Consider the following 13,069-nt stretch of genomic DNA (forward strand, 5'->3'; position numbering starts at 1 on the left):
AAAAAAAAAAACTTAATTAAGAAGTTTAAAATGAAGGATTTTAAAGAAATCTACTATCTTTTGGACATGCAAATTATGAAGAACTGAAAGATTTGTAAATTCTACTTCAATTAGTAAAAATATATAAAAAAAAAAAATCCTTGAAAGATTTGGCATGCAAGATTATAAATCTTTAGCCACTCATTTTGATTCTAATAGCAAATTGCCAAGAGACATGAATTCATAGATTCTTGAAGAAGTTGAAGCAATGAAAAGAATTCTTTACCAAAATATAATCTATAAATTAGTCTATACAATTATAGGCACTTTGGCCAATATTTTCTATGTAGTGGGAGTTATTAGTGAATACATGACAAATCCTAGTCTACAAAATTGGATAGCAATAAAACGCACTTTGCAATATCTTCAAGGCACATCATATCATTGGCTACAATATAGTAGAAGTTCATCAAGTTTACAAGTATTTGATTATTGTGATGCAAACTATGTATAAAATATTGATACATGACGTTTGATCATTGCTTATACATTCTTATTGGCTGGAAGTGCAATTATTTGGAATAACAAGAAGCATCCAATGGTCACATTATCTACCACCAAAATAAAGTATATGGTAGCTACTCATGCTAGAAAAAAAGTAATTTGGCTTCAATTCTATGCTCATATTAAGTGTATTAAAATTCAACATCACTTTGTTTATAAGAAAATTGAGAGTGGTGACATCAACTTAATTTTTTGTAGGACTCAAGACATGGTTGCAGATGTTTTGAGCAAAGGTCTAATTCATGAAAAATATTGTAAATTCAAAGAAATGATATGCATCATCAAATTGAGTTAGTTTAATATGTCATTAAGTGGAAGTATTAATAGAGTATATAACTCCTATTAGATATAATGTAGAATGAACGATTGATAAGTTATAGCCACTATTTATTGGTATTAATACCATTTAGCGACCATAGCCTACTAAGCCATCATATGGTCTAACAAGATAAGTGTCGACATGTTAATTAGACATTGTTAACTAGCTTATATATTTTAATTTTAAAAAAATTATATATTGAATAGAATAAATATAATTTTAGAGATTATTGACTATAAATAAGCCATTTAATATAAAAAATATATAAATTAATATATATAATTTTATATTTAAAAAAATAAACAAACAAACAATTAAATATATTAAACTTCTATCATCTTTCATTAAAAGATAGATATCAATCTAAAGATGGTCAAAGAATAACTACTAATCTCCAATATAATTCTATTTGTGCAACTAATGCTTATTAATAAGAGATAAGTATGACATGATTGAACAAGTTAAGTAGAAGAAACTTCAATATGGATACTTAGTCTTATATCACCATTTAGTTGTACTAAAAAAGTTGTTTTATTCATATTATTAGTGGAATTCCTAATGATGTCCATAAGCTCTTGTTTGTTATTATTTGTTTCTTTTCTAAATTTTAACAAACCATTTTATTTGATACAAAATACAAGATGAGTATTTAATAGACCAAATAAGCCAATATATGTCTTAAGATCATTATCAAGGTCAAACTTATCTAAGATAAAAGAAAAGAAGATGGCATCTTCTTATATATGTTTCTAAAACCGTCAATATGTGAGTTTGAGTATATATTAGATATATTTTTTAAACCTTGTCCTATTTATACCTTGTCCTACTATCCTAGAATTTCTAGAATGTTCTTAGATGGTAAATCCTACCTAAATAACCACCTTAAACTCTTTTTCTAGAAGGTTCCATGGTAGGCTCTACCTAGATAACTGGCTTAAATTCTTTTTAGAATGTTCTATAATGGATCCTACCTAGTCAACTAACTTAACCCCAATTCCAGAAACTTCTATGGTTCTAACTACCTATACAATTATTTTATGTATATCATATTATATTATTTTAGTAACTAAAGTAGGATCTTATTAATAGGTGGTTTTTTTACTATTAAATTATTTGATTATAGGAAAGATTGAACAATTTTTGATATCATGAAACTTGTCTAAATACTACCAACATTTGCTTTATAAGAAATAATAATTAATTAAAATATTATTTTTTATTATATATAATTAGATTTAGCATATAAATAGAATATTTTTATAATCTTTTAGGATTTATATAGATATAAATCAAAAATCTAAGGATTTTGAAGTGTATTTATATTCATCCAAAAGATCATCAAGATTAAATGTTAGTGGTTTGCATATTCTCTGAAATTCTTCAAGCAACTTTTTTAATATAATTTGGAGGATCTTAACATGGATATGGTGTTTTGCAAGGTTAAAAGATTTGGAATCAAAACTCAATTTTTAGAAGGTACATATATTAATGAAAGACTTATTTTAGTAAAAAATAAAAAGTTGATTGATAATTTTAGCTAAGTTATCTTTAAGAATATAATATATTTTTCTTAATGTCTTTTCTAATATAAGTGGGAATCCTATTTTTATATATATATTTTTGTAAATCAATTTTTTAAAATCAAACATACAAATTGCCACAAATATCCACAAATCTTACAATCATCACAAATTTGATAAGATTTCTATCTTATTTAACTACTTTTATTAATTGATTAAAATTGTGAAATAAACTTCTAATGCTTCTTAAGTAACCTAATAGTAGCACCTCTCTTGGTTGTTCCTTTGGCAGATTATTATTATCTATTATTGACTATTATTGTCTATTAAAGACTATTATTGTCTTGAGATTAAAAAATCATAGTTCTATCTATGTTTGATATGATTTTTCTAATGTATTGTAGAAATTGCATAGAATTTGCAATGATACTTAATGTTGTGTGTAATTTCTCCTTGCTTGATTATAAGAATAGAAGACTCATCATCCATAAGATTGACATAGAAGTGGATGTCCATTGCAAGAATATGATACAATCTTCAATTCAAAAAGCAATAATTTAATTCTAAACAAATTTTGAAACTTTAACCAAAATCATGATGAATCCAAAGGAGATATTCATTGTAATTGCCAAAAATTACTAGTTTGCAAAGCTAAGAAGATAGAGAATAATTTGTGAAAAGTGAAGTTTCATACATTTAAATATCAAATCCTATGAGGACAATAGATGTGATATTATGAATGTGATCTTCCATTATGTCCTACATAACAATATTTATTTTGAAAAAAAAATCACAAATCAAAAACTTGTAAACATGTTTCAAAACAACATTTGTAGCACCACTACATGTTTCAAAAAATGAAATTAAATGAAGTAAAAAAATAAAATAGAAGGTAGGAATACCCCAACTAGATTTTAGTTGACAGCAGCCAGTTATTCTAACATTCCATGAAATATTCTCAGTTAGGCTTAACATTCGCAGCTACAGGATTTGATGGAAGCATCAATAATTGAGAAATGCTTTACAATCTTTGCCAAAAAGAATTCACCGACACCTTGTGGGGATGTTCTGACGGGGCTCTGTTTAGGATTTCGACGTCGGCTCGATGACTGAAATTGCAAACAATCTCACACTCGACGATCCCTACAACAAATTTTCCAGCGATTACTTCGCGATGCGTCCCCAACGGTGATCGCGAACTCATTTTGTCCACAACCCTTGTGCCCCTTTCAGAAAATTTGCTAAGCTCAAAACGACACAACCGTCGCTGCAAACCCACTACTGGTATGAGGCCACATCCCACGCAAGCAACGTGATGCAAACCTTACCCGTCTAACCGACACCACATGAGAATATCACTGGACCCGATCGGCAATCTCTCCTTCCCGTAACGACCCCCAAAAACCCACAATCGGCAGCAGAGCGTCCGTGGGTAGGCCAACGCTGCCAACCGCGTGGACGATGACTGCCCAACGCCACACAAGCGGCAGGGAAACTCTAATCTCAGAATTCTGCGTTTGGGCGAGGAAAGAAAGGTAGAGAGCCATGGAGAGATCCGCTCAACGAACAGGGTTGAACTTCACAACACGATGCTTTGGAATGGCCGTCACCCCAATTTCTAGAAACTTGAACGAACGTATTCATACGTACGTGTGTGTGTATGTGAATGAATGAATGTTAATTTTCTACCATTGACACGATTTTGATAAGATGGTGTGCTTCGCACATTCGGAGGCTACAAGGTTTGGGTTGGTCGATTCAGTTGTTGATGAAGATGATACTTCGGTTGACGTTGTTGCTGCTGTGAGGCTGGGGTGCATCAAAACCAGAGGCCCAGCTTGTGCTCAGTTGCAAAAGCGGATTTAGAGTGTGGCTTTCTCGGAGTCCTTAATGCTTCAGCACCGTTCAGTGGTGGGCGGATGTGCTCATGTGAAGAGAATTTTTTCAAAGAATAAAAATAAAAATACATTAGGGTATTTGGAGAAGTGCTTGCAAGTTAGCTCCAAACAAAGTTGATGGTTCCGATTGCAACATGAAATTGTTGTCTTCCTGGATAAATCCCTGTGTTTCAAGATTTCAGTACAATCAATATTAATAAATAAAACACATGCTTCAGAAGTCTTTTAAAATGTATAAGTACGTAGTTGTCAAAATGGGTGGACTGTAATTGCAAACAATTAAAACAATTTAAAAGAAAAGAAAAGAAGCTTGTTTCGAAGCCCTTTCTAGTTCTGCTTGAATTATGGTGTATGTTGATTTGTATGTTGAAGTCTAACAAAATATGCTTTTCTAAACTGAAATTGTCTGGTGTGGAAACATAAGAATCATCTCAACATAATTTGGTCTCTCTCTCTATGTATGTATGTACATTCATACATACAGTCTATACTGATTTACAATGATTAATCTTTTCTTTTTCTTTTTGTTTTTTTTTCAAAAAGTTGATACTGTAAAACAACTTACAGTTAAGAAAGAAATAAATATCTTAGACTCAACAATAGCCAAAGAAAGGTTTGATTCACATGTACTTCAAATCCATTTAATTATTCTTATTAACAGTCACTAAACACTTTCAACAAAATAATATATTAACTATGATTAAAATGTGTATTTAATTTTTATTAAATCGTTTTGAAAAAAATATTAAATTAAATTTTATATATATATATATATATATATATTGAATCAACACATTCAACAACTAAGAATGAATATATGCAAAAGATGGAAAGTACATATCGTTTAGTTGCTAATAATAGTAAAACACTAACAACATAACACTATATGTACCAATATGTCTAAATTTAGTATAGAACTATTTCAAATTCAACTTAAATTTTACAACCTAATATTTAACATGTTGAGTGTCAAATAAGCATGTTAAAGTTCACGGAAAGACAATACCAACAAATTAAAATTAAACAAAATTGGCAAAATAAGTTATAAAAGAACAAGCTTTCATATTTTCAAAATCTCCTTTCAAGCATGGATTATTATTCTGAAGTGAATAATATTTTTAGCCAAAACCAATCTACTCATTCAAGATTGATGTATATGTACACCTCTGTAATCAAAATATATTTTGATTGAAACATTGTCTTTAAAAAGAAATAAATCATACTTGTATTAAAAATGTAAATAACCAACACTCAATTTGAAAAACATATTTTTTTTGAGATTTTTTTTGTTTTTTCTAAATAAAGATAAACTAAAAAATTCTATTACATTGTGGTTTATGAGAAATATAAGGAAATACATTGTTTTTTTTAAGCCAAACTTAGTTCCTTTGATTTATTTAGTTTAAAAACACATGCAAGTTCTTTACATTCATACAAAACCCACTCTTCTAAATCATGTTGTAATAGATATCAAAGTCCTTTACATTTATACACATTGATATCTAGTACAACATGATTTAGAATAGTGGGTTTTGTATTGAAATTCAATAAAGTTTCTTAAAGAAAAAAAAAACACACACACACACACACGTATTATAATTAGTACTAAAAATCAAGAAAGTACTTGACAGGAATTATTTTATTCCATTTTATTTATAAATATTGAGTGTTAACTTTAATTTTTGTATCTGTAGAATTATTCCATTATAAAAGAGTATTGTAATAAAAATACAACTCTGAATTTGTAGTTTTTTTTCAATTTTTATATATATATATATATATATATATTTTTTTTAATTTTCATGATTTTGAATCTTGCAGTTGAAAATAGTATGTTATTCAATCGGGCTTTAAAGCCTATTGGCAGTATATACATGGCAAACAATGCACACAGTACAAAATGAACACATGCCCATGGATTGTATTCCAAATGGGCATTGTATGAAGCAGCAGAATGTTTTTTCCAACCACAGTGCCACTGATATTTTTAGACCCATCTGCTTTAAAGTAATTCAACCTTTTCAAAGCATGAGTTTCCTTTTTGCTAAGTGAACTGTTGACTGTTTTTTCTCCTTCACCACTTTTTTGAACTTTATTTTCTAATTGCACAATGCAATTTTGGTTGACAGGAAGGAACAATTTATTTTATTAAATTCATTCCCTTTAGAATATGTATATATATATATATATATATATATATGTGCACTTGTGTATGTTTACTGCAATGGAGCATGGAGGCAAAGCATTTAGTGAAAAGTCAAGATTGTGTTGTTTTGTTTTTGTTTTTGTTTATAAGATTCATATCTAGCATCAAGAGAAAGCAAAATTTTACTCTTGTGAATATAGAAAAATCACCCCAAAAGGATCTCAAAGATTGGATGGCGATGCATTCAACTTGAAGGAGATGTGATCTACTGGGAAGCAATTTAAAATTTTAATTGATGCATTGTCCAACTGATCACAAGATCATAAAATTGAGGAACACAAGACATGTGTTTATTGGATTGGATTACACCAACCAATGATTACATGTGATCACTTCACTGACACTAGAAAATAAATGATTATTTTGATTCATTTCATGCTCCAATAAATAATGAGTATTTATATTCGTTTTTGAAATGCATTAGTGATGCAAAGTTACATTGTTTTTAAATGATTGTACTTCTCTAAAATATTTATTCTTTTTATTCTTCTTCATAAGAGACTTGTTTGATATGTGTGTGTATATATATATATATATATTTATACTTACTCATCTTTCAATGGAAATCATTTTTTATTTACCTATTGTGTTGTGTTGCAACACAATAATAATCAAAGCTAGGTGGAGCAAAATTCACATTCTATAAGTGTATGAAGAAATGAACAATTGTTGACACAAGCCAAGTATTGTTCAAAGGTTTGTAGTAAGCTTGGAAATATCCATGTAACATTTGTTCAATCTCATGGCTACATCAAAAAAATTATAATCTATGTGTCTATCTATCTATATTGTTATACATTTCTTTGATGCAAGTTTCAAAGGACATTTTGTGCATTTGGATACAAGATTAGATTTCCTTATGCTGTGGGTCAGTTTGGATGCTTGAATCTGTGGGTTTAAAACCTTTATATCTAAAATTGTCCATAGACAATATTACAGTGATTTTATAGTGCTTTTTGAAAGCAAGGAGGGCTTTTCTCTCATGTGAAGATCACATCAACTCACAGAATTTTCATTCAAGGATGGTTAACATAAACATGACACAGGGGAATAAGTACTTTGACATTAAACAATCCAACAAAAAGTCAATGATCTTTTGAATATTCAACAAATAATTTCAAGCATTAATATCTGTATTATTATGCCACACTATTTCATTTTTCAATTACTTGTGTTCACAAATACCAAAAATATTTCTGTTTACATGATCAAAGGCCATTCATCTGACATTGTTCGAATGCACAATTGGTGTGAACCATAGTAAACTTTTTCCCTAAAGTAAAGTTACTCAAGATAAATTAGATTGCATTGTGCAATTAACCTTTGACAAAGTGGACAATTATAAAGAAACATAAATAAAAGGTTCAATCATATTTTTCCAAAAATTTCATTGATCATCACCTGGTTGTTAACATTCTCATAAAGAGAACATGTCTTAGACTAATATATATATATATATATATATATATAATTTTATACAAGACTGAACACCAGCAAATGACAAAGTTGCACATTCTGACAACAACATGAAGTGTTAAAAACCTTGCCATGAACAAAAAAAATATTTTTAGACTGTGGGTTGGATGTGTTCCCCCGGCTGCCCACGTTGTTAGGGCAGCACAAGTCAAGCATTCTCACATCAAACAATTAGTATTTATTTATATTCTAAACGGGCTCAGGGGGAGAATAATAAGATAGGAATATATACATATATATATATATATAAGCTCCAAGCCTATCCTTGAGCCTGTCTAGTCAGGCTGAGCCCATCATACCAGCCCCCCCAAATTACAATGCTGATTCATCGCCGTTGGGAACGCCCCCACTACCCTTTCGGACCCCAGTCACCCACAAGCTCCCATGACGTTCCCCGCATCCTCGTTGGAGTTGCCGCAGGATCGGGATAAGCTCTCACCGGGTACCTTCCCTCCAGGTCACCGTCGTCAGGCTGCACTTACGCGAATCGCCTCCAGGAATCAGATCCCGTCCACCGGATTCCGGCTATACCCGGTAACTATACAATATACGGTACACGATACAGATACACACAATAGTTGATGTTCGGCGACAGAGCTATGGAGTGAGTATAAGGGACCCTCTCAGTTTCCACTACCGGCGTGAAGCCCTCTCTAGACAAATCGAAGATTGTTTTTGCGGCGTCTTGCTGGTGCTTTTTGGGGGCTGAAGATCTGGGTGTGATCGTTATTGCGAGTTGGGTTTGGGTACTTTTCGTGGATCTCCTTTGATGTTTAGTGGGTATTGTTTCTGAGAGTTCCGAGGTTAGCCTCCCCGCAGTGGTGCTTGATGTCGATTGTTTTTCCTGATTCGGAATATTGTTGAGAAATTTGGAGTGGTTTTTTTTTTTTTTTTTTTTTTTTTTTTTTTTTTTTTTTTTCGTGTCGCTTTAGTAGATTCTTTTATCAATGGAGGTTTTGTTCGGTTACGCGTGTGTCGGAGGTCGTCGTTATCGTCTGTGGTGTTGGGAGTATCGTTACGTGTGTGTGAGGGTTGTTCGGAATGGGATGTGGTGTTTCCGGATGACCTTACACTGTCTTTATGGGGTGATTGCAGGTGTCTTGGTTAAGCTGTTTTGAGAAATGGCGCCTTACTCGGGTAAGTATGCTGAGGAGCTCCAGGCCACCGCCAAGTATGTTGCCACCCCCGGGAAGGGTATTCTTGCTGCCGATGAGAGTACGGGTACCATTGGGAAGCGGCTATCGAGCATCAAGGTTGAGAATGTTGAGGCCAACAGGCAAGCTCTTAGAGAGCTTCTGTTCACCACTCCCGGGGTGGGCGAATATTTGAGTGGGGTCATTCTCTTCGAAGAGACCCTGTACCAGAAAACTTCCGATGGAAAGCCCTTTGTTGACGTCATGAAGGAGAACGGCATCATTCCCGGAATTAAGGTGGACAAAGGTACCATTGAGCTTTGGGGAACGAATGGAGAGACAACCACCCAGGGTTTCGACGACCTCCACAAGAGGTGTGCTGCGTACTACAACGCAGGTGCACGATTCGCCAAGTGGAGAGCCGTGTTGAAGATCGGAGCGCTTGAGCCCACCGAGCTTGCTATCCAACAGAATGCGCAAGGACTGGCAAGATATGCTATCATCTGCCAAGAGAATGGGTATTTACAACTACAACTTGTCCTAAAGTCTCACGTTTTCATCTTTCGAATGTGATTCATCGTATTCGATATATTCTTCAGGTTAAAGATCTGGTAGTACACTGATGTCATAATTGTGTGGACACGTGGGTTTTGTCCTTGTCTCCGTGCGCCACTTTGGCGAACCGATCGCATCGAGTTGTGTCCATGCATTTGCTTTAAGCGCAATCTCGGCTTCAGATGCGAGGATTCTCACTAATCATATTGCAATTTGTTCTTTCAGTCTTGTGCCTATCGTTGAGCCCGAGATTCTTGTCGATGGCTTACACTCCATTGAAAAGTGTGCTGAGGTGACTGAGAAGGTGTTGGCTGCATGCTACAAAGCCCTCAACGATCAGAATGTCCTGTTGGAAGGTACTCTTTTGAAACCGAACATGGTGACGCCCGGATCGGACGCCGAAAAGGTGTCCCCTGAGGTGGTTGCCCAGTACACTGTCCGGACTCTCCAAAGGACCGTCCCTCCTGCAGTTCCAGGCATCGTTTTCTTGTCTGGCGGACAATCCGAGGAGGAGGCTACCCGGAACTTGAATGCAATGAACGCGCTGAAGACAACCAAGCCCTGGACCCTGTCATTCTCTTTTGGTCGTGCCTTGCAGGCCACCGTTTTGAAGACATGGGGCGGGAAGAAGGAGAATGTGAAGGCTGCACAGGATGCTCTTCATGTACGTGCTAAGGCCAACTCCGAAGCTACTTTGGGTACCTACGGTGGAAGCTCAACAGGTGAAGGCACAGAGAGCTTGCATGTGAAGAACTACGTGTACTAGGTTTTACCCTTCTAGTGACAAGAGTTTCTCTTTGTAGATCTGGCGTTTCTTATGCTCTTTTATTTTTTTAAATAAACGTCTCTTGGTCAGTTCCCAACCATGGCTTGGTTTCCTATTAGTGGTGTCCACACCCGTTGTGGGTACAGAGGATCGTCGTACTTTTGTGGTGTGCTCAATCAGTCCATATTTTGTGTCTCCTTTCTGATTGCTTGTTTTGGATATGTTGACTAGATATGTTGGTGGTGGTTGTAAGTATCATTCTTCGCTTTGTGTAATTTAGTTTTGCCACTTCTTCCTTCAACGTTAATGTGAGTAGCGTAAACGTGGCACCCACAAATTTGTGTTGATCATATTTCTCTAATTGCGAGGGGATACAGAATGAGGAGAAGATAAGTCTATCTATCGACGCACCTGCAAAGAATATTCACATGAAGAATTATCATTTTCTTACATAATTATTCATATATGGTTAAAAGTAACATCTTAGCCTGGAGCCTCGATCAATGTATCTGTCCAGCAGCGCACAATTACCTCTGCAACCCGCAGTGTGCAAAAACTGAAGTAACTAGCTGTCAAGTGCTTCTTTTGCATGGCGATGGCAGCAACAGTCCAATGCTATATCCTTGCGATGGCATAGGACAGCTGTAAGCCATGGGCGAAATATCCTCCTGAACAAAATTGTGCTGATTGTAGCAATCATCCATTAACAATTACCAGGCAACATTATTAATTTTTTTGATGCGGTCGCCCGTGTAAACCGGATCCCAGGGATCCGAGGTGAGCAGGAGCCAAGGGTTCGAATGGACAGTCGATTACATAAACATTTTTCTTTGATGACGCCCGCCTGTACTCGCCCACAGAAATCCAAACCTGGTTCGTAGGGGAGTAGAAGGGAAGTGGCATCAGAGTGTAAAGGAGAAGTAAGCAATAAAGTAGAGCAATAAAATGGTTGATTAATATCTATTATCACAAATCTTGCAAAATCTGTATAAAACTGGATTCTAGCTCAGTCCTGTCGTCGGAGGTTACCAAATAAGTAACATGATGGATAGTATCCAAATTGATACCACTCATAGATTAATTATTGTAGTGTAACAGAGTGCTGCATGTGAGGTTCTCCAAGTTCTTATGAGAATATATTATGTGAATTCGAAGGAAAGAGAGAAGAGAATGAGAATCGTACAAATGCATCTTAATTGACGAAATTTTCAAAAGAAACAATTGATGTTGTTAGATAAGAAAATGAGAAGTTGGAAGAATTATTTGATTTTCCAATTATCGATATATATATTTAGAAATGTCTATAATAATAATAATGTATATTTTTTTGTATTAAATACAAAATTATAAAAATAAAAAACAAAGCTAGTAGTAAAGGCAATGGTCCTATTTTTTTTTAATATATCTTCTTTTTTGTAATAGTTTGTGTTTAGTTCTTGATACCAATGTCCAAAATGATTAATTTCTAATATTTATTACTTATTAGAATCTTTTGAATGTTAGATAGAAGATATAATTATGTTAGATTGAGGACATGAATTATGACAAAATCTTAAAGAAATAAAATATTATTATTTTACTCAAATAAAAAAGTAGACAAATCAAAGATAGTTTAAGATAAGAAGAAACTAAAATAACTATTGCCAAATACAAAGGGAGTAGAGAATCTTGAATTGAGACTAGAATACAAGAAGGTATTGATAAGATTAAGAATAGCTTCACTCTTGTCTTCATATATACTAATTATAAAGAAGGTTTCATAGAAGCTTTCTATGAATCACAAGGTTTGTAGCTTAAGTGTCCAATTATAGGTTGCTTCCAATAATTTTTTTAAATAGATAAGAAATTGGTGGAACAAGTTTCAATAGCTACATAAATTATTTATAAAAGTCTAAATATCTAATTTGTGTCTAAGAATTTTTTAAAAAAAGATATTATTTTTTCAATACGTTTATATCAACTTTTATTTAATTCTATTTATTTCTATTTATTCTTTTTTATGTAAATATTATGAATGTCCGTTAGATTACCTTCTCTTTTAAATAACAAGTACTACAATTAGTGGTCAAATTACTTCAAAAGTTGATGAAGTCCAAGATTTGTTAAATGGAATTAGCAACAAATTTTGATCTATATTTTGAACAAATGTGATTGATAAATTTCTTTAACTATTAATAATATCTTATATCAAGATAAAAGAGAACTTCTAATTATTTAATTATTTCTCAAACCTTCATAGTTATATTTAAATAACACGTTTTTTATTCTATCAAATATAATATTGACTTTTAATAGTATTACTAAGTATCAATAGATTCTTTGAAGGTTGTGGTATAAAATACATTATATCTTGCCATTTATTTAAAGAATAATATGTCTCTCTTAAGGACTTCATTACAATAATAATATTATTTAGGTGGAAACAACTTAAAAACTTTATTTAATAATTTTACAAATAATAATACTAGAAATAAATTTTTTTTGTATTGGTTTTTCATATTTGATAAAGAATTGCTATAGCTTGATATATGAACTCATGTTTTTTTGAATTGTACTATCTTATTGCCAATAATTAGTCATTTATTTTAATAAATATTATTAATAAAAAATACAACAAACTCTAATGTAATTGAAAAATTCTTAGATAGTGTCC

The 13,069-nt window shown here is 32.8% G+C and overlaps 1 protein-coding gene across 2 annotated transcripts; it reads left to right on the plus strand.

Moving 5' to 3' along the window:
• The first annotated feature begins 8,614 nt into the window (after window positions 1-8,614).
• Window positions 8,615-10,516, plus strand: LOC112292683 (fructose-bisphosphate aldolase, cytoplasmic isozyme 1). Of its 2 annotated transcripts, none has more exons than XM_024541422.3 (3): window positions 8,615-8,765; window positions 9,058-9,613; window positions 9,876-10,516. In XM_024541422.3, the coding sequence occupies exons 2-3, from the start codon at window positions 9,084-9,086 to the stop codon at window positions 10,414-10,416; spliced, it is 1,071 nt and encodes a 356-aa protein (XP_024397190.1). In that variant the 5' UTR covers window positions 8,615-8,765; window positions 9,058-9,083; the 3' UTR covers window positions 10,417-10,516. The 2 variants fall into 2 exon arrangements, with proteins under 2 accessions (XP_024397190.1, XP_024397189.1); XM_024541421.3 differs by having other exon boundaries at window positions 8,615-8,708.
• Window positions 10,517-13,069: the final 2,553 nt, after the last annotated feature.

Source organism: Physcomitrium patens, chromosome 15, assembly GCF_059467195.1.
Source record: "Physcomitrium patens ecotype Gransden chromosome 15, ASM5946719v1, whole genome shotgun sequence".
NCBI classification, from domain to species: Eukaryota; Viridiplantae; Streptophyta; class Bryopsida; order Funariales; family Funariaceae; genus Physcomitrium; species Physcomitrium patens.